Raw genomic sequence first — 18424 nt, forward strand, 5'->3', positions numbered from 1 at the left:
TAAAATTTTATTTCTTTTGTCCTATTATATTTATACCCTTTAGTCTAAAAGTCACAAAATATATTGCAATATAAAATTGTGAACCAACCCATTTCTAAACTTAATTACATATTTCATCTGGTCTTGCTAAAATATTATTTATTTGTTTTCTTTTCAGCTGAATGAGGAAACCCAAGAATATATATTGAACCTTTTCCAATGTTATGTTGATGATGGTTTAAATTTTATCAATAAAAAATGTAGCCAAGCAATCCCACAAGTGGACATTAGCAAGGTTACTACACTGTGCTGTTTATTGGAGTCTTTGTTATTTGAGAAAGATGGAATTTATTTGACAATGGTATGGAGGGCTTTATTACTTCTATAAAGCTAGAAAAATGAGATTATTTTATAGCTCCTTTGCAAATAACTCCAAATTTTCTGCAATATGATCATTTGATTTTCAAGTTAATTTTTCAGGGGACTAATAACTGTGAATAGATTAATGGAATCTAAAAATTGGAAAGAATGTTAGAGAGCCTATAGTTTACTTTTATATTCAATGTTTAAATTCCCTTACAGTCTACAACATATTTCAATATGGTCTGTCGACAACTGCTTAAATGCCTTTATGCAGGCACAAACAGAGTTATAATGGCCAGTTGAAAAACAACGTTGAGATTTTTTTTTTTTGGACACTCCTTGCCATTCACTTTCTCATCAGAGTATTTAAATTTGTACTACTATAAAACATCACTTTGTGAACCATCAAAAGAAATATAAGAAACATATGCTCTGTCGTTTTAAAAATACATGAGTCTACACAAAAGAAAACAGCCTTTTGACTTTTTAGGATTCTTTTTGTGTTAGCCTAAAATATTAAAGTTCTTTCTCTTTTTTCTTTTAGGAACAAACAAAATTGAACACGCTACTATGTCAGACTTTTGTATTCTGTTATTTATGGTCTTTGGGTGGAAATTTAACTGAAAACTACTTGGATTCTTTTGATACATTTATTAGAACACAATTCGATGACAATCCTGATGCCAGGGTAAGAGTCCAGTAAATTTAATTTTAACATATTAGCTCTAAATAATTAAAACTAAATTGCAAGACTAAAACTTTAAAAGCCTTAGTTCTACTGCAAATACAAATTCTTCACTAAAAGGATTTCTAAAATCATTCACTTTGTTCTTTTTTACTATAGATAACATTTATTGTATTAAATTTTTTAGGAATCCTCTCCTGGCCATATGAAGAAATTAAGGTATAAAACGATAAAAAATTCCATACTAGAAATCAATATTTAATTCCAGTTAGTAAATTTATTCTTCTGTATTGTGGTTTAGCAATTCTGAAACTACTTTCTGTACATTCTAAGACTGAGCAAACAAATAAATATATTGAAGATAATGGCAAACAGGTTTCTCACTGTTAGAGAAGAGATTTACAAATACAGAAAGAGAAAGATTATAATGAACTCTGTTAGTGAACTAGAATCAGAGATATTGGTACTCATGGATTCCACTTATATTTATTTATACATACATAACTTTTATAGTTCTGTTTGCTGAGAGGAACTAGAAGTAATGACACCTCGAAAGCAATGAGCAAACCTAGTATGCTAACTTCTAAATTCTGTTCTCCATGAAAGGGCTTATTCCAGGACTGGGGCAGGGAAAGTGCAAAGTGAGGCTAGAACATTTTCTTATTTCCGACACTAAATAAGTGTTCAAAGAATGATGTCACATGTCAAAAGAACACAGGAGCCAGTTTGAGGGGCTCCCATTGGCCAAATCTGGACAGATTCAAGCATCAAAATAGACAATGATACAGGCAGATTTGAGCATAAAAATAAACAATGATATGGGATTACAAGCTGTTGAATGAAATAAAAATCTGTGAGTCCATATTGATAATAAAAATGTACATGAAGAAATTTTAAAAAGGGGGAGAAGGAGGAGACCTTCCTTACAGTAGAATACTAACTAATCTGTAGAGGAGAAAATACGGAGTCAGAAAGTCATTACTTTGCAACTATTATGGTAATAACTGGTTTAGGCAAGAGCTGTCAATATATATTAAAACTAGTGGGTGAAGTTTTGATTAAAAATATATATAGTTTCCAAGTATCTCCTACATATCATTGCTTAATTCCAAAGAGAATTCCTTGTAGATTCCACCTAAGTGACCCATTTAATATTATCAGTTTTAGGACAAACCTATGCCTTCTGACTTGGCGCACAGAGAAGGCTACAATCTTGCTTCTGAGGTATTCCTTTCAGAAATGCATAACCTGAATCTATTGATGAGGATATACCTGGGACACCCAAACAGATGAACATTCTATAAAATAAACCAGACTATATTCTTCAAAAATGTCTGATATAGGGGACAAAGAAAGCTGGGGAAATTTTCCAGATGAAAAGACTAAAGAAATATAAGTGCAACACATTATCCTGGATTGGATCCTAGACTTGGAAACACCTAGTTATAACTGACATTATTAAAACTATTAGCAGCCCTGGCTGATGTGGCTCAGTTGGTTGGAGTCTCATCCCATAAAACAAAAGTCACAGGTTTGATTCCTGGTCAGGGCACATGCCTAGGTTGCAGGTTTTGTCCCTGGTAAAGGCATCACATTGATGTTTCTCTCCCTCTTTCCCTCCCTTCCCTTCTCTCTAAAAATCAATTAAATTATTTTTAATTTTAAAAACTATTGGCAGTATTTGAATATGGAATATAAAGTAAATAACATATCAGTAATTAGTTTCCTATTGAATTGAATTGAAAATACCTTACAGTTCTACTATGGGGTTTTAATATAATCAGTATATCAGATTTTTTTCATGCATTATGTTGCATGATTGTGTTGAAAGGATTAAATTCTCATCCTGAAACAACTACTTCTCTACAAAGGAAAAATAAATGCAAATTAATTCATCTTCTGTGACTGCCTTTGTTTCTGCATGAATATTTCTATTGCCGTGTGTCAATCCTTTTGAAAGTGGTGCTTACCTTCATACTTTAGCTCCCCAGTTCTGGCGATCTGTGGAGCATTCACATGGACTTTGACACCAAACGGCTGGACCCCTGGGAAAGAATCATGCCCACCTTCAAGTACCACCGAGATGTTCCGTTTTTTGAAATGCTTGTCCCTACAGTTGACACAGTGCGCTTCGGGTATCTAATGGAAAAACTACTGGCAGTCAGGCATTCGGTATTATTTACTGGAACAACTGGAGTTGGCAAGGTAGGAAACCTTCCTCAAACAAGAAGGTACTCTCCCAAAATAAGGGTATGATGGACTTAAAATTGTAAGCCCTATAAATAACACATTTTGAAATTTGATTATTTTTTCAAGAAGAATGTCACTATGCTGACTCTATAGTGATCTTGGGAATTACTCCAAAGTTTGTTAGTTTCTGAATAAATTATTGGTGTCAATACTATATAAACCAAAGGATCCTGGGGACCAATATTTGGTGTTTGGGGGCTTTTATGTTGCATCCCTGGTAAGAACTGGCCAAAGCAGTTTTGTCCCCAATAGACTATTGATGAAGGTCAGTCTATGCCCCTCCTGCCCATTTGCTTCTACCTAACATGGCAATGTTGTTTAGATAAAGTAGCATATAGGGGATAATGCTGATTGGTTTTAAGGTCATCTTGGTTTTAAGGGGAGTCCACATAAACACAGATTCACTATTTACTTTCTAAATTTGTTCTAAAAGAAGTTTGGTCCTTCTGTGATTCTTGCTATTAAATTGACTTGGATAGTAACCAAGACAAATTTTGGTTTGAAACTAAAATAAAAACATTTTGCTGAGATAGCTGATTAGAACAGTTTTTTGGCTCATATAATTAAATGGAATCTCCTGGAAGAGAAAGACAGACATTTAAATCTGATTTTAACCCCTCTCCTTTTATCCTATTTCTTATTCATTATACTGAATTATTATTGATAAAGACTATTGAAAGATATTTATTGAATGTGAAATCATTAACATTTGTTTAAATTTCAAGTCTGTTATTGCAAAAGGATTGCTAAGTAAAATTCAAGAATCAGCTGGCTATATTCCTGTTTATCTAAATTTTTCTGCTCAAACTTCATCTGCAAGAACACAAGAAATCATTGAGTCAAAATTGGAAAGGAAAAGAAAGAATATTCTAGGTAAGAACGATCATTTCCATTTGTCTCACACAAATTAAATCACAAAAAGAGTGCATGTAATAAAATTACAATTGGATATTTTCTTCCCTTAATTTAATTGTAATGGTGGTTTTGTTAACAGCATTCTTCCCTTTGCTATATATGTAGATATCTTCCTGTTAGCAAGCAAATAGTTTGACCATTATCTTCAACTCACATCTTCAGTCTCTGCCTCTCTGTGGCTCTCCCCTTCTCTCCTCATGCTCTGCTTTCAAACCTGTATTAATACCCTTTACTTAAAACAAACAAAATGACTTCTTTATACCTGGTGCATTGAGTTCTCTTAACTCAGTAGAGAATAAGCATGAAACTGTTCTTTTTTCTTCAGCCAGACTTTTCAGCCAGGCTTAGTGGCATCTCCCTCACCTCTCTTAATTAACTGCTTAGATAAATAGCACAACTTTCTGGTCAGGTTTCTGTTATTTTGAGGCGGGTTCAATATAAAGCTTTGACCCCAAACCCAAATGAAAGCTCTTCCCATCCTGTGTCACAAGCCAGGCTTATGGCTCCAGATGCTGGAGGTGGGGAGGGGCCTGGCTGCTCTCTCACCTGGCCTGCTCCCCACCCCCCAGGAGGCTCTGGTGGGTTAGGATGGGAAGAGGAGGAGGAGGAAGAACAAGTGTCTTCTCCATACCAGGTGTTTAGGTAGGCCTCTGTGTGGAAGGTCCCTGATTCTCTGGTTGGTGCTAAAGGACTGTCTGTGTGGTGGACTCCCAGTAGCTGGCTCTCTGAGGGACTTCTGAAAGACCTCTCGCATTGGAAGATTTCCTAATGCTGGGAATCAGGGTCTCAACTCCCCCAGTCCCACCCTCCAGCAATACATTCCACAGCCTCTTGCTTCTGGATTCCACTCGCTCACTCAAGCCCTCCTGGGAGGAGATGAGCCAGAGCTCAAGCTCAGCTGCATTCCATATTGTCCATCATCTAGTAGGCCCTGCTAAGCCAAGCTGTGGGGATACCAGCTGCTTCACTGCCCCCTCTCGGTTCCATTTTTCCTGCTCAGGTAGGCACAGGGCAATGGATGTCAGTCTTTCTTAGAATCCCCCTACCTTGTGTCCTGCTTCTTGGTTTTCAGGGACTGGAGGATAGAGTGGGACACCAGGTTTGGCTTAATTACCCTGGAATTGTCAAGCACTTGCTGCCAGCATGGGTTGAGACACCTCTGCTTACATTGCTCTCTTTTCTCTATTATGACTTTTTTTTTTCCTGAAAAGTGTATATATTGATTTTCTTTTTTTAAATATGCTTTATTGATTATGCTGTTACAGTTGTCCCATTTTCTTTTCCCTCTGCTCCCCTCTACCCAGTGACATCCCTCCCTCCAGTTGTCCCCTGCCCCTTAGTCCATGCCCATTGGTTGTGCATATAGTTCTTCTCAACATCTTTCTGTCTACTCCACTCTCTCCTACTATGCTTCTTAATTCCTACACCATCTCCCTCCCTTTCTCTGCTTCCCCCTCCCTGCTGACCTCCCCCCATAATGTTCCCCATACCTATAATTCTTTTCCCACTCTCATTGCCTACATAGTTTGCCTTTGTTTCAGTTCCCGAGCTTCTGTTGTTGGTTGTTGTGATAGTTTTCATTTTAATTTTCATAGTTTTGATCCTCTTTCTCCTAAACAAGTCCCTTTAACATTTCATACAACAGTGGTTTGGGTCTGATGAACTCCTTCAGTTTTACATTGTCCTGGAAGCACTTTCTCTGCCCTTCTATTCTGAATGACAGCTTCACTGGATAGAGTAATCGTGGTTGTAGGTTTTTGCTTTTCATTACTTTGAATATTTCTTGCCAGTCCCTTCTTGCCTGCAGAGTTTCTTTTGAGAAATCAGCTGATAGTCTTATTGGGACCTTTTTGTATGTAATTCTCTTCTTCTTTCCTGCTGCTTTTAAGATTCTTTCTTTATCCTTAATTTTTGACATTTTGATTATAATGTGTCTTGGTGTGGTTGTCTCTGGGTCCAGTTTTTTGGGTACTCTGTGTTTCCTGGACCTGTAAGTCTATTTCCTTCCCCAAGTCAGGGAAGTTCTGCTTCATTCTTTTTTCACAATTTTTTTCAATTTCTAGTTCTTCTTCACCTTCTGGCAGCCCTATGATTTGGATGTTGGCCCACTTATAGCTATCCGACAAGTTTCTAAGCCTCTCCTCATTTTCCTCACTTCTCATTTCCTCTTTCTGCACTGGTTGACTGTTTGTTCCTTCCCTATGTTCTGATTTGTTGATTTGATCCCTGGTTTTCTTTTCCTCACCACTAGTTTCAGATGTATTTTTGTTCATTTCAGTAGGACTAGCCTTCATTCCTTCCCCATCCTGTTTAAGATCTGCTGTTAGGTCTGTAAGCATTTTTATAAACAAAGCTCTGAACTGTGCCTCAGAAAGAGTTCCTATCTGCTGCTTCGTTAGATTAGATATTTGCTGTCTGGTCAGCTGCGTCACCGGGATCTCTATCATGATCTGTGCCATCCTGACAGTTTTGTGTTTACATTTGCTTCTTGAGCAGGGCTGTCACCCTCCTATGCTATATGGGGCAGAGCCCTTTGCACTCGTCACAACCAGGCGTCCCATCTCACCACGCTGTGGCGTTTTCTGTGGGGGTGGGCGTTCAAGATGGATTCCAGCTGTTCACTCTCTGCTGAGAGACCGGGAGCCTCCTCCTCTGTCCCACCCTCTCCAGGCATCAGAGTCATAGGCAATGGAGGTTTGCCTTCTCCAGCTTTGGAATCGCAAGCTGATGAGTCTGGTCTGCAGCTGGGGGTGCTCCCCAGGTGCTTCTCACCTCCCCTTATATACGGGTTTCTGTGCTTATCGCTGTCCTGCCACCGTCGCTGCTGCCACCACGGACAGCACAGCTTGACCTCTCCTTCCCGGCTTCATCCCTCCTACCTGTCCGGACGAGCACCACTTCTTTATAACTTCATATGTTGGACTTTTATTTATTTTCTGGAACTTCTGATTATTTCCGGTTTTGTAGTAATTGTATTCCTTCTTAGTTGTGGGGGCAGACAGAGCGTGTCAGTCTAGGCCTCCATCTTGGCTAGAAGTCCCCTGTGTTGTTTGCTTCTGTGTCACAGGCAGAGCTGTCGCTCCTATTTCATTGTAAGGGGCAGAGCCTTAGGTATTCGTCAGTAACTTTGAGGTGCTGGATGCGGGGGAGGGGTCTGAGAAGGAACAATGCCGCTTGCCCAGCACTCGCTCCTTTTCCAGGCACTTCTCCCACCTCCGCACCAGAGTGGCACCCCTCTAGCTGCTGCCCTGTACATTGTTCCCAGAGTGGGTAGGTCTGCAGATGTTCTAGGTTAATGGGCACCCTTTAAACAAGCAGATGCTGCTGAGAGACCAGCAGTTTCTGCCTCCATCCCAACCCCCACTGGTTTGCACAGTCAAAAGCAATGAGTCTTGATTTTCCCCAGTGCTGGATACTGAGCTGTGTGGTCTTGTGAGGAGCTAGGAATGCTCCCCAGGTGTCCCTCCTGACTGTTTAAAACGTGATATTGTATTTTCCGCTGGCCTGCTGCTTTTGCCACTGCTGCCACCACCACACTATGTACTCTCCGCCCTGGCTCTGCCCCTCCTACCTGTGTGGATGAGTATTTCTTCTTTATATCTTAGTTTGCTGGACTTTCATGCAGTTTGATTTTCTGGAACTTCTGGTTGTTTCTAATTTTGAGGTAGTCGTATTCCTTTTTAATGTGGAGGGAGACGCAGCATGTCTGTCTACGCCTCCATCTTGGCCAGAAGTTTTATTGATTTTCTTTAAGTAAAATATGGCATGGTCCAGCTCCACTGTACTGGGTTTCACTTTGATGTGATCAGAATGCTTTTTAAATATCTAGCCCTATTTTCTCTGTAGAGGTTGGTGAGATAGCATTTATATGAAGAAGCTTTGGAGCTCTTCTGCTTCCTACTGCGAAAAGAAAATGACCATCCTAACCCCATGCTCAGTGGAAGTGGCTGGGAATGAGGAAGTTCAAGACCTACCTAGAGAGTGGGCATCATTGGGCACCTCTGAAAATGAGGGTGAGGGACCCTGGAACAATGCGGACATCCTGGCCAGGTCCACACCTCCCTGCAGGGGCCTGGGCAGGGCCAGAGGGAGGTCTCTCCTCCTCAGGCAGGACTCTGCTGGGGCTCTCCTCACTCCTGAGAGAACTGAGCTTATTATGATCTACAGGGTGTTCATTGAGTCCAAAGACTTACCTAAAATTAGTTCTACATTTCCCAAATGCAAACCGTGATTCTTAAATTAAATTCATTTTAATTCCCAGGAGCACCAGGAAACAAGCATGTTGTGATTTTTGTTGATGATTTAAATATGCCCAGACTGGATCGTTATGGCTCTCAACCCCCAATTGAATTACTTCGGCAGTATCAAGATTTTGGTGGATTTTATGACAGAAACAAACTCTTTTGGAAAGACATACAGGTTACTTTAGTGTTTAACTTTATTTACATTTAAACAGCAAGGAAATGTGGCATATTGCACCTATTTTGAACCTTTTTCATCTCATGGCACACATAAACTAATTACAAAAATTCTGCAGCACACCAAAAAATAAAATTTCTTTTAATATGAAAAAAATAGGTATAATTTTGATTGATTTATAAATAATAATAATAGTAATTGCCTACCCTTTTGCCACCAAGTGACTTTTTTTAAATGTGGTGCCTATATTTGTATATAAGGATTTCTGGTACCAAGAATTAACCAATCAAATGCAAATTTATTATGCGGTGTGACCAATGTGATGCAGCTCTGTTATATGACTTATATATTTATGATTCAAGAAAGGGCATTCATACCATATGGCTATTGTTGTGTTGGTTGTTGCCATTTTTTTTATTAACAATCTAAGGGAAAAGAGGTCAGTGCCCCTGACTAAACAGTCAGGTATTGCATGTTTAAAAATTCTTGTGGCACACTGGCTGAAAATCACTGGTATGTTAGTTTCCTTGGGTTGCCATCACAAAGTAACTCAAACAACAAAATGTATTTTCTCACAATTCTGGAGATTGGAAGTTTGAGACCAAGATGTCATTAGGGGTGGTTTATTCTGAGGCCTCTCTTTGGCTTATAGATGGCTGTCTTCTCCTTATGTCTTCTCGTAATCTTCCCTCTGTTCCCATCTGTGTTCAAATCTCCTCTTCTTATAAGGACACCAATTATATTGGGTTAGGGCCTGCCTTCATGGCCTCATTATAAATTAATTACCTCTTTAAAGACCCTATCTCCCAATTCAGTCATATTAGGGCTTCAACATATAATTGGCCAGGGGGAGAGAAAGAAAGACACAATTTAGCCCATAACCTATAGGTTCAGTGTTTTGTGTGTGTAATTCAATTAATCAGTGCACGTTGAGGTCTTGTCACACTTGATTCAAGAAGTTCATGGACAGTTGAGACAGCCCTCACCTCCCAGAGGGCCCAGCTTTGGAGGGTAGATGGACATGTATTTATAAGGCAGTGAGATAAACAGAGAAAGACAGGAGAGACGCAGGGATGGGGGCTGGGTTGAGGATGAGAGAAGCCTTCCTTCCCAGAGGAGGTGAGGTCAGAACAGGAATTTTTGCAGGCAGAGAATGGCAGAACCGGAAAAAGGAGCATCTTGCAGGTCAGAGGCAGGGAATGTGGGACACCATGGTGGTGTGGAATGTGAGCACCAAAGTGGAAAGAGCTGCATATGCAGCCATGGTTCCAACAATGAGAAATATGAGCTAATCCTCCAAGTGATGGGGAGCCACTGAAGGAATGCTATGGGAAGATCTCCTTGGCTACAGGGGAGGAGTGGACTAGAGAGGAGGCATAACCAGAGACAACAGCAATATTATGTGTTGCTCTGTTGATGAAAATGTGACCAGAGGCTTCAAGGAACCTAATCATATATTTCCCCTAAGGAGCAATTATTCAATGTGTGTTAATTCAGTGTTCCTGGCAGCTTTATAGAACACAACCACCACAGATAATGAGAATTAACTATGCTTAGTATTTGTTGAATGAATATAGGTTAACTTAAGATAAAAATTCTTACAACTTTTTAAGATTAAATTTTTACAGAGTATTTATATAAGGAAGATGAGTTAGCTGAGTGACCTTGAGCAACTTAACTATCCAGGGCTTTTTTTTTATTTATCTAAAAAATGGAGGTGACAGTAGTGATCTCCTGGAGTGGTTGTGAAAGATCAAGTCAGATAACATGTAGGAATGTAATGCAATGCTGGTGAAGGGACAGGTCCTCAAAAATGTTGGTTCTGAATCCTGCCATTGGGATGGAGAGAACCCACTTCTGCCTTTGCTGAGTGACCCATGTGGCTTGTGGCTTTTTCCCATGACAGGATGTAACGATTGTATCAGCATGTGCCCCTCCAGGCGGTGGCCGCAACCCTGTGACCCCCCGCTTCATCCGACACTTCAGCATACTCTGTCTCCCCATGCCCTCAGAGCACAGTCTGAAACAGATTTTTCAGGTGAGTGTGGATTTCAGCTTAGGCAAGAGGATAAAAGAAAACATATTGGTTCCCAAACCCAATCAAAATAGTCTGTGTGTCTCTAGTGAGCCCATCTGTCCCTTTCCCGAACAGAAGTCGGCAAACCTAGAGCCTCTGGGCAGCATCTGATAGGCCTTTGCATCACCGCCTTCTGTGTTTGTGGTCTGGGAGATGGTTTTAGAAATGCAGAAGGGTTGTCAAAATGTAGCCCCTACCTTTAAAGAAGGCTGTACCCTGGGCCTTGCATTTAGTACTCTGCACACAGTTCTCATGCACTGCCCAGCCCCTGCCTCTGTGCTCATTTCCTGCATGACCACCAGGTCAATGTGTCCATGTGTCCACCAGATGCTTCTCCTACAAGCCCAAGCCCAACACAACTCAGAATTCATCACATCCAGGGCCACCACTGCCTCCAGTAGAAACTCCGCCCATATTTCTCCCACCTGTACAGCCTTCCTTAGAGCCACTTTCTCCTCCTTTAAATGGGGCAAATAACTGTGCTTGCCCTATGAGTGCTCAGCAGAAGTGTGCCATAAATGGGAGGCATTGTTTTAAATAGAATGGTAGATGAAGAAAAAAAACAAAAAACATGAAACAGCATGGCTAGAGCAAGCACACCATGACCAACTAGAAAATGCTGCTCAGAGAAGACAGACTGTGAGCTGAGTCCTGGGTGATGGGAATAAACAGGAAGGAACAGATCCTGGGAACGAGGTTCATGGGTGAGTGCATTTGCAGAAGCAGGAAATGGTGAAGTGGGTTTACAGGTGGAATGAGACAGTTAGGGCCTGGTCTGGAGAAGCTGACTTTGGGAGTAATCACCTAGGAGCCAAAGAGGGCCAGGGATACAGGCTTGAGTGAGCCTCTGCATTTGCAGCATCGGCCTCTCCTGCCAGTAGGCTCCCTTAGAGGAGAGAGAGGGGCAGAGCCAGCACAAACATAACTGTGTGTATGTGCAAACTGGTTTTCATATGAAATAGCTTACGTACATGGGACGTTATTTTTAATCAGTTTGAAGGAGTTCCAGTAAGTTGTTTAGAAGCTAATGCCAAAATAAATATAAGAACTGCCACATTTTGAAAAAGTTTTGGAAAGTACTTTAGAATATGAAAGTATGGGGGCTATAATAAGCACCAATTGTAGAATAGGCATGAAGTAGGTAATGGGGCGGGGGGGGAACAACACATGTATTAGAAGATTTTCATTAAGTTCCTTCCTGATTTGTTGAGAACCTTTATGTGTCTGTTTAGAAGTTTGAAATGATTCCCAGCCATGCTATCCTGACACACTTTGTGATGTGATCAGTGATGAGAGGTGTGCCAAGTAACTTATGCCAGATGATGAAGTGCTAAGTTTGCAAATTATTTCATATATTAATAAATTAAAGCAAATCCAAGTTTATTCCAACAAAAGCATCATTTTTTAAAGATTTTATTTATTTTTAGAAAGGGGGGAAGGAAGGTAGAGAGAGGGAGACAAACATTGATTGGTTGGTTGCTTCTCACATGACCACAACCCAGGCTTGTGCCATGACCCGGAATTGAACCGGTGACCTTTCAGCTTTCAGGATGATACCCAATCCACTGAGCCACCAGTCAGGGTGCATCATTTTTAATCATTCTAAAATGCTTTCCTAGGTAGAAGGAAAAGGTGGAATCTGGGTCCTGGAAAAGAAATTGCCTCCAACCCTGAACCTTCTCCCTCTGCCTGTGAGAGTGTCATGTGCATGGAAATGTGCCCTCACATGAACATTATCAAGCAAGTATGTCTCAGCTGCCACATTGAAAACAAGCAGGAACTGCTTCTTCCTACTGCAACCTAGAGGCTTGCATTTAAAACACTCACTAGCTCTGGGTGACAATGGAAATGAAATGCAGCAAAGCTGAGATTGGGGGTAAAAGGGGCACTGGGTTGCACTGGATTCAGGTGGGGAAGCATATTTTCCTCATTATCAGAACAGTGTATGTGACTTGTAGAAGAAAAAACTTGCTCTAGATCCATGCATCCCAAACTTCACTTTTAATCAAAACTCTCTAAGCTGGGCCCAAGCATTCATAGCCCATCTTCCCTGTCCTTTGTCATGGTATGGGGGTGAAATAATCGAAATGTAACCAAGAATGGAAGAAAAGCAAAATCAGTAAGTTAAAGTAAATTTGTTAACAACATATATAGATTGATTTAATTTTACTGTATAAAGAAGCCTGGGACTCTAAATAGTATATAATATATAATGTATTTATAGTGTATATATAATGTTTTATATATTACATTATATATTATGTCATAAATATTAATTCTAAACCATCAGTAATACCACAGTACTTTCTTTGATAGTCTGTTGCAAGTTAGTTAAATAACAGAGATATGTAGGAAGTACACCACTAAATACAGTCTACAGTTTGCACAGATTTGGATTATGTATGGTTATGAGTGACTCATACTTAAACCATAATTAATACACATCTTAGTGTTTATTAAAATTTTATATGCCAAAAATATGTATCACTGTAAGGGTAAACTAAACCACAAACAAATTAAATTGATAATGTCACTAAATTAGAGGTAATTTTTAATTATAAAGCTGTAACAACGATAATTAAAAACTATGATCAATTCCAGAAAATACTAAGTATGTCCTTGTGCCAAAGCATCCTTCCCCTAAACTGTGAGAATTCTGGATCTGCCTCTGTGTATATTCTTAGGAGAAGCTTTTCAAAAGTGCCAGATACATCATGTAAGCCAGACCTTTAAATGGAATACGAAGCTGTAATCCTCACTAAACTCTATCATGACATGCTTACTTTAATTTGTAAATATCAGTTTAATAGCTCTTCATTCATTAAAGAAATATTTACTGGGTTGTTATATCATTTTAAACAAAACAAATTTCATCCTTATACTTGTGGTGTTTCCAACACGGAGATCGATAATAAGCAAATAAATATATAACAGATAATAGTTATGTGTATATAAAACTGTATTTGTATATATATAACTACTGTATAACATATATGTTGTATTTGTGTGATGGAGAACAAATTGGACGTTTTATTTATAATGTACACATAATATATATAGTAATTTTTTTTATTTTATATGTATTAGAATGGTCTTACTCAAAATGTGGGTCATATGAATAATGTTAAAATCACATTAGGGGCCCAGGAGGGCAAGTACCTCAGAAACATAGTCTTCATAAGCTGCTAGAAATATAGTCCCACAGGAAATTCACTGAAAACAAAAACTTCTGTTTATTTCAGTAAATCTCATATATGAGCCCCAAATCTAAAATCACAAGGACTGACTTGCAAGCACTGATATGCATTCTGGTGGCTTTTCCCATAAGGAACTCCAAGGTTAATGGTGATGAAAATTTATCTATACAAATTTGTAATGATTTTCCCAAGCAACCGGGGGCAAGAGGCTAGCTAATAAATGTACTTTCAGATTGTGGCAAGTTATATATGAGAAGATCACAGAACCAGAAGAGACTGATGGAGGACTTATTTTAAATGGGGTAGTCATGTATCCTAAAACACAAAGGATGAGTAAGTCCCACCCAAGCAGACAGACATCAGGAGAAGGGAGGGGAGACCATGTGCAGAAACCCTGAGGGAGGAGAGAGCATGGGTGGTAAGGCCAGTGCAGCTGGGACTCTGATCAACATGGAAAGAGAGGGTAAGGTGAGGAGGCTGGACAGGGGCAGAGCATAGACTGAAAGGGGTGCAGTGCCTTATTTGCATAATTAAAGGTAAGAGAAGGGAGACAAGGATGGAAACAGAGAACAGTGAATAAAGGAGGGGAGTGAAGAAGCTGAGATAAAAAAAAAAAGAGTTGGGGCTGGAATGGGATAATCTCAAAGGAAGGAGACAGATTCAACAAATGTATTCAAAATTTATTATGAGACAGAGGATGAGAGATATCAAGAGAGGCTTCCAAATTCCTGATCTGAGCAGAGAGTGAGGCCACAAACGGAAATGGGGAAACTGAAAGGCGGGGACTCCATAGTTACAAGTAAGTTGCACTTTAAATATACATGAAGGAAAAAGTCTATGGAATTGTTGGTCATTCACAGATAAAAATCAGGGAGGACTTCAGTCTATTTCCAGATGGGTCTGGGCACTCCATGAAGACCCTCTGGATCCACAGCAAGCAGCTGGCTGTTACTTGAGTGTAAGTTAATGGTAAATTCACTGATTAGTTATGAATGCTGGCTGCCCAGGCATCACCAGACAATTACAGAAGACAGTAGGGAGCTCATTCTTGAGAACATATTCTGAAATGAAGGGAAGAGTTTAACCCCTAGATGTCCTTGCATTGGAATTTGGCTTTCTAATTGTTGGAAAACTTATCATCAGACCTGCAACATTTGAAAGGTAAATTTTTGGTGGAAAAAAATTCTAACCTCTTATATATGTTTCTGGTTCTAGGCCATCCTGAATGGCTTCCTGAGTGACTTCCCACCAGCTGTCAAGCAAACCACATCCAATATAGTCGAAGCCTCAGTGGAGATTTATAGCAGAATGAGTGTTGATCTTCTGCCAACACCAGCCAAGTCCCACTATGTCTTTAACTTGAGGGATTTATCTAAATGTGTTCAAGGTAGTGTGTGGACTCCTCGTTCTCTGACCTTCACCCTCCCTTCATTTCTAGTCACCACGAATCTCTTGGTAGAATTTTATGTACATTCAATGACATGCTGGAAATCTCAATACTTGTCCCTGTTCAAGTAACCTCTGCCCCCCACCTCAGGCTGGCAGCTTCACAGTTTCCCTCAAACTCCCAACATCCCTTCCCATTTCTCACTCCTAGTCAATGACCTTTCTTATTATTTTTAAGTTAAACACTTTTTTTATTGTTCATGCTATTAAAGTTGAACCAATTTTTCCTCTTTTGCCTCCCTTCCCCCAGCCTACCCCCTTCCCACAGTCAATCCCCACACCATTATTCATGTCCATGGGTCATGCATCTATGTTCTTTGTCTAATCCCTTCACCTTCTTTCAGCCAGTCCCCCTTCCCCTCTTACAGCCATCAGTCTGTCCCATGTTCTTGTGCCTCTGGTTCTATTTTGCTTGTTAGTTTATTTTGTTCATTAGATTCCAGTTATAAGTGAGATCATATGTTATTTGTCTTTCATTGACTGGCCAATTTCACTTAGCATAATAGTCTTCCATTCCATCCATGCTATTGCAAAAAGTAAGAATTCCTTCCTTTTTACTTCTGCATAGTATTCCATTATGTAAGTGTACCACAGCTTTTTTATCCACTCATCTACTGATGGGCACTTAGGTTGTTTCCAAATTTTGGCTATTGTAAATAATGCTGCTATGAACATAGAGGTTCATATATTCTTTTCAATTGGCATTTCAAGATTCTTTAAATATATTCCTAGAAGTGGAATCACTGGGTCAAAAGGCAGTTCCATGTTTAACTTTTTGAGGAAAATCCACACTTTTCCAGAGTAATTGCACCCAGTCTGCATCCCCACCAACAGTTCACTAGGGTTCACTTTTCTCCATATCCTCGCCTGCACTTGTTATTTGTTGATTTATTAAACGATAGCTATTTTGGCAGGTGTGAGGTAATATCTCATAGTTTTAATTTGCATCTCTCTGATGGCTAGTGATGTTGAGCATGAAAGTCTCTTCAATAAATGGTGCTGGGAGAACTGGACTAGTACTTGCAAAAAAAAATGAAACTAGACCACCAACTTACACCATACACCAGAATAAACACAAAATAGACAAAAGACTTAAATATAAGCTGTGATACCATAAAAATCCTAGAGGAAATCATAGACAGTAAAATTTTAGATGTCTCGCATAGAAGTATTTTTGCCAATATATCTTCTAGGGCAAGGGAAACAAAGGAAAAGATAAACAAATGGGACTACATCAAACGAAAAAGCTTCTGCACAGCTAAAGAAACCATATTTGCCAATGATACATCAGACAAGGGTTTAATCTCCAAAATATAAACCCATACAACTCAACAACAGGAAGACAAACAACCCAATTAAAAAATGGGCAAAGAACCTGAATAGACACTTCTCTGAGGAGGGCATACAGATGGCCCATAGACCCTCCTTATTTCACTGAAAAATAAATAAATAAATAGAAGCAATCACACCAGAACTGCCTCATCTTCCAAATTTCTCAAACAACCTGCATCTGCCTTCCCTCCTGCAGTGGCTGAGATGTCCCTGCTTCTCTCAGTAACCCCCGACACTGAATTCCAGCCCCTCCTGCCTAGTCAAGGATTTTGCTTTTATCATTCCTGTTTCTCTTCTGCATCATCGATGTCTCCTCTTCTACTGGATCATCCCTAACAACACAAAAACCCACCACAACACCTCCCATCTTAATAACTAATTCTCTTCAGGTGCCGTATCCCTTGCTGCTCCCTCTGCATTTTCTCTGCCCTTCCTGAAAAGACCCCCTAAAGAGTGGTCTTGCCTCACTCTCTCTTTACTTCCTCCAGTTCCACTCTTTAGTATATTCCAATTAAGCTTTTGTTCATGACACTGCACTGAACTACTCTTCCCCATCTCTCTATCTTGCCAAATTCATCAGTCAGTTCTCAGTTTGAACCTTAACTTCTCCACAGCGTTAGGCACAATGTCCCCCAACCCCCACCCCTTGAAACCCTTCTTTCTCTAACCTACTAGGGAACACACTCTCCTGAGCTCCCTCCACTCACTGGTTACTGCTGCTTAGTCTCTTTTAATAGCTGTCCATCTTCTTCCCGCTCTAAAAATGTCTGGATGCCCCAGAGCTCTTACTTCATCTTCTTTTTGTATGTGCATATTGCCTAGGTAATCTCAGTCAATTCCATAGTGTCAAAAGCATCTATTCAGAGATGATGCTTGACTGTGCCTCCAGCTTCCCCTCTCCTCTAAGTGTCTGGTTTGTTTATTCAACTCCCTTCTCAACGACCTCACTTAGATATCCAGTGGGAGTTCTCAAACTTGGCCCATCTGAATTCTTACTTGTTGCCTCCTTCCCAACCATGTGTATCCTGACCCAGATAAGGGAACCACCATTAGTTGCTCTGATTATCAGCTTTGGAGCATTCTTGTTTGTTCTCATTCCTTGATGATTCCCATTCAATCCATCAACATCCCCAATGGCTTTACCTTCCCAATATATTCCCAATCTAATCATTCCCACTCTATCTACTACCATTCCAGACTAAACTACTGTGGTGTCTCACCAGGATATCTAACAGAGAAAGCCTCCTGTCTGACTCTGGTATCCTGCTTCCAGGCTTCCCACTCATCCCACCTTAAACCAAGTTCGGCCCTGCACATGGCAGTCAGACTTTCAAGGCTGCTTCCTTATCACCTGCCTTGGGACTGAGGCTCTGTTAGATCTGGAACCAGCAGCCTCCATTGCCTACTACTTTCCTCCTGGCTGCCACCACCTCCTTGCTGCTCCTGAAGTAGGGCCTGCCCAGGGGCCTCTGTACTTCCCTTGGAATGCTCTTACCTCAGATATCCACACAACTCACTTTCCCTGTTCAGATGTCACCTCCTCCTCTTTCCCCTCTACATCCGTTTATAGCACTTACTACCTGAAATCATATCCTAGATATTTCTCTGCAACATGGTTGTGTCTCAGTCTTCCCAATAGAATGTCAGCTCTGTGAAGGCTGTTAGTTTGGTTTACCCAGTGCCTAAAATTATGACTGGCAATGAGTGAGTGAATGAATGAATGAATGAATGAGTAAATGAATGTCATAGCACATTAGAACT

General features: G+C 40.1%; 1 protein-coding gene across 1 annotated transcript in view; it reads left to right on the top strand.

The window, feature by feature from the left end:
• The window catches only part of DNAH6 (dynein axonemal heavy chain 6), a 328739-nt gene that overhangs the window by 150897 nt on the left and 159418 nt on the right, over window positions 1-18424 (top strand). Inside the window, exons 36-42 of the mRNA XM_090281614.1 lie at window positions 158-340; window positions 887-1030; window positions 3011-3232; window positions 4003-4150; window positions 8454-8611; window positions 10518-10649; window positions 15101-15272. Of these exons, the coding sequence (XP_090137740.1) occupies window positions 158-340; window positions 887-1030; window positions 3011-3232; window positions 4003-4150; window positions 8454-8611; window positions 10518-10649; window positions 15101-15272 (1159 nt within the window). The remainder of the gene's footprint in view (window positions 1-157; window positions 341-886; window positions 1031-3010; window positions 3233-4002; window positions 4151-8453; window positions 8612-10517; window positions 10650-15100; window positions 15273-18424) is intronic.

The sequence above is a fragment of the Furipterus horrens genome, unplaced genomic scaffold (assembly GCF_987537825.1).
Source record: "Furipterus horrens unplaced genomic scaffold, mFurHor1.1.pri manual_scaffold_6, whole genome shotgun sequence".
Classification (NCBI taxonomy): Eukaryota; Metazoa; Chordata; class Mammalia; order Chiroptera; family Furipteridae; genus Furipterus; species Furipterus horrens.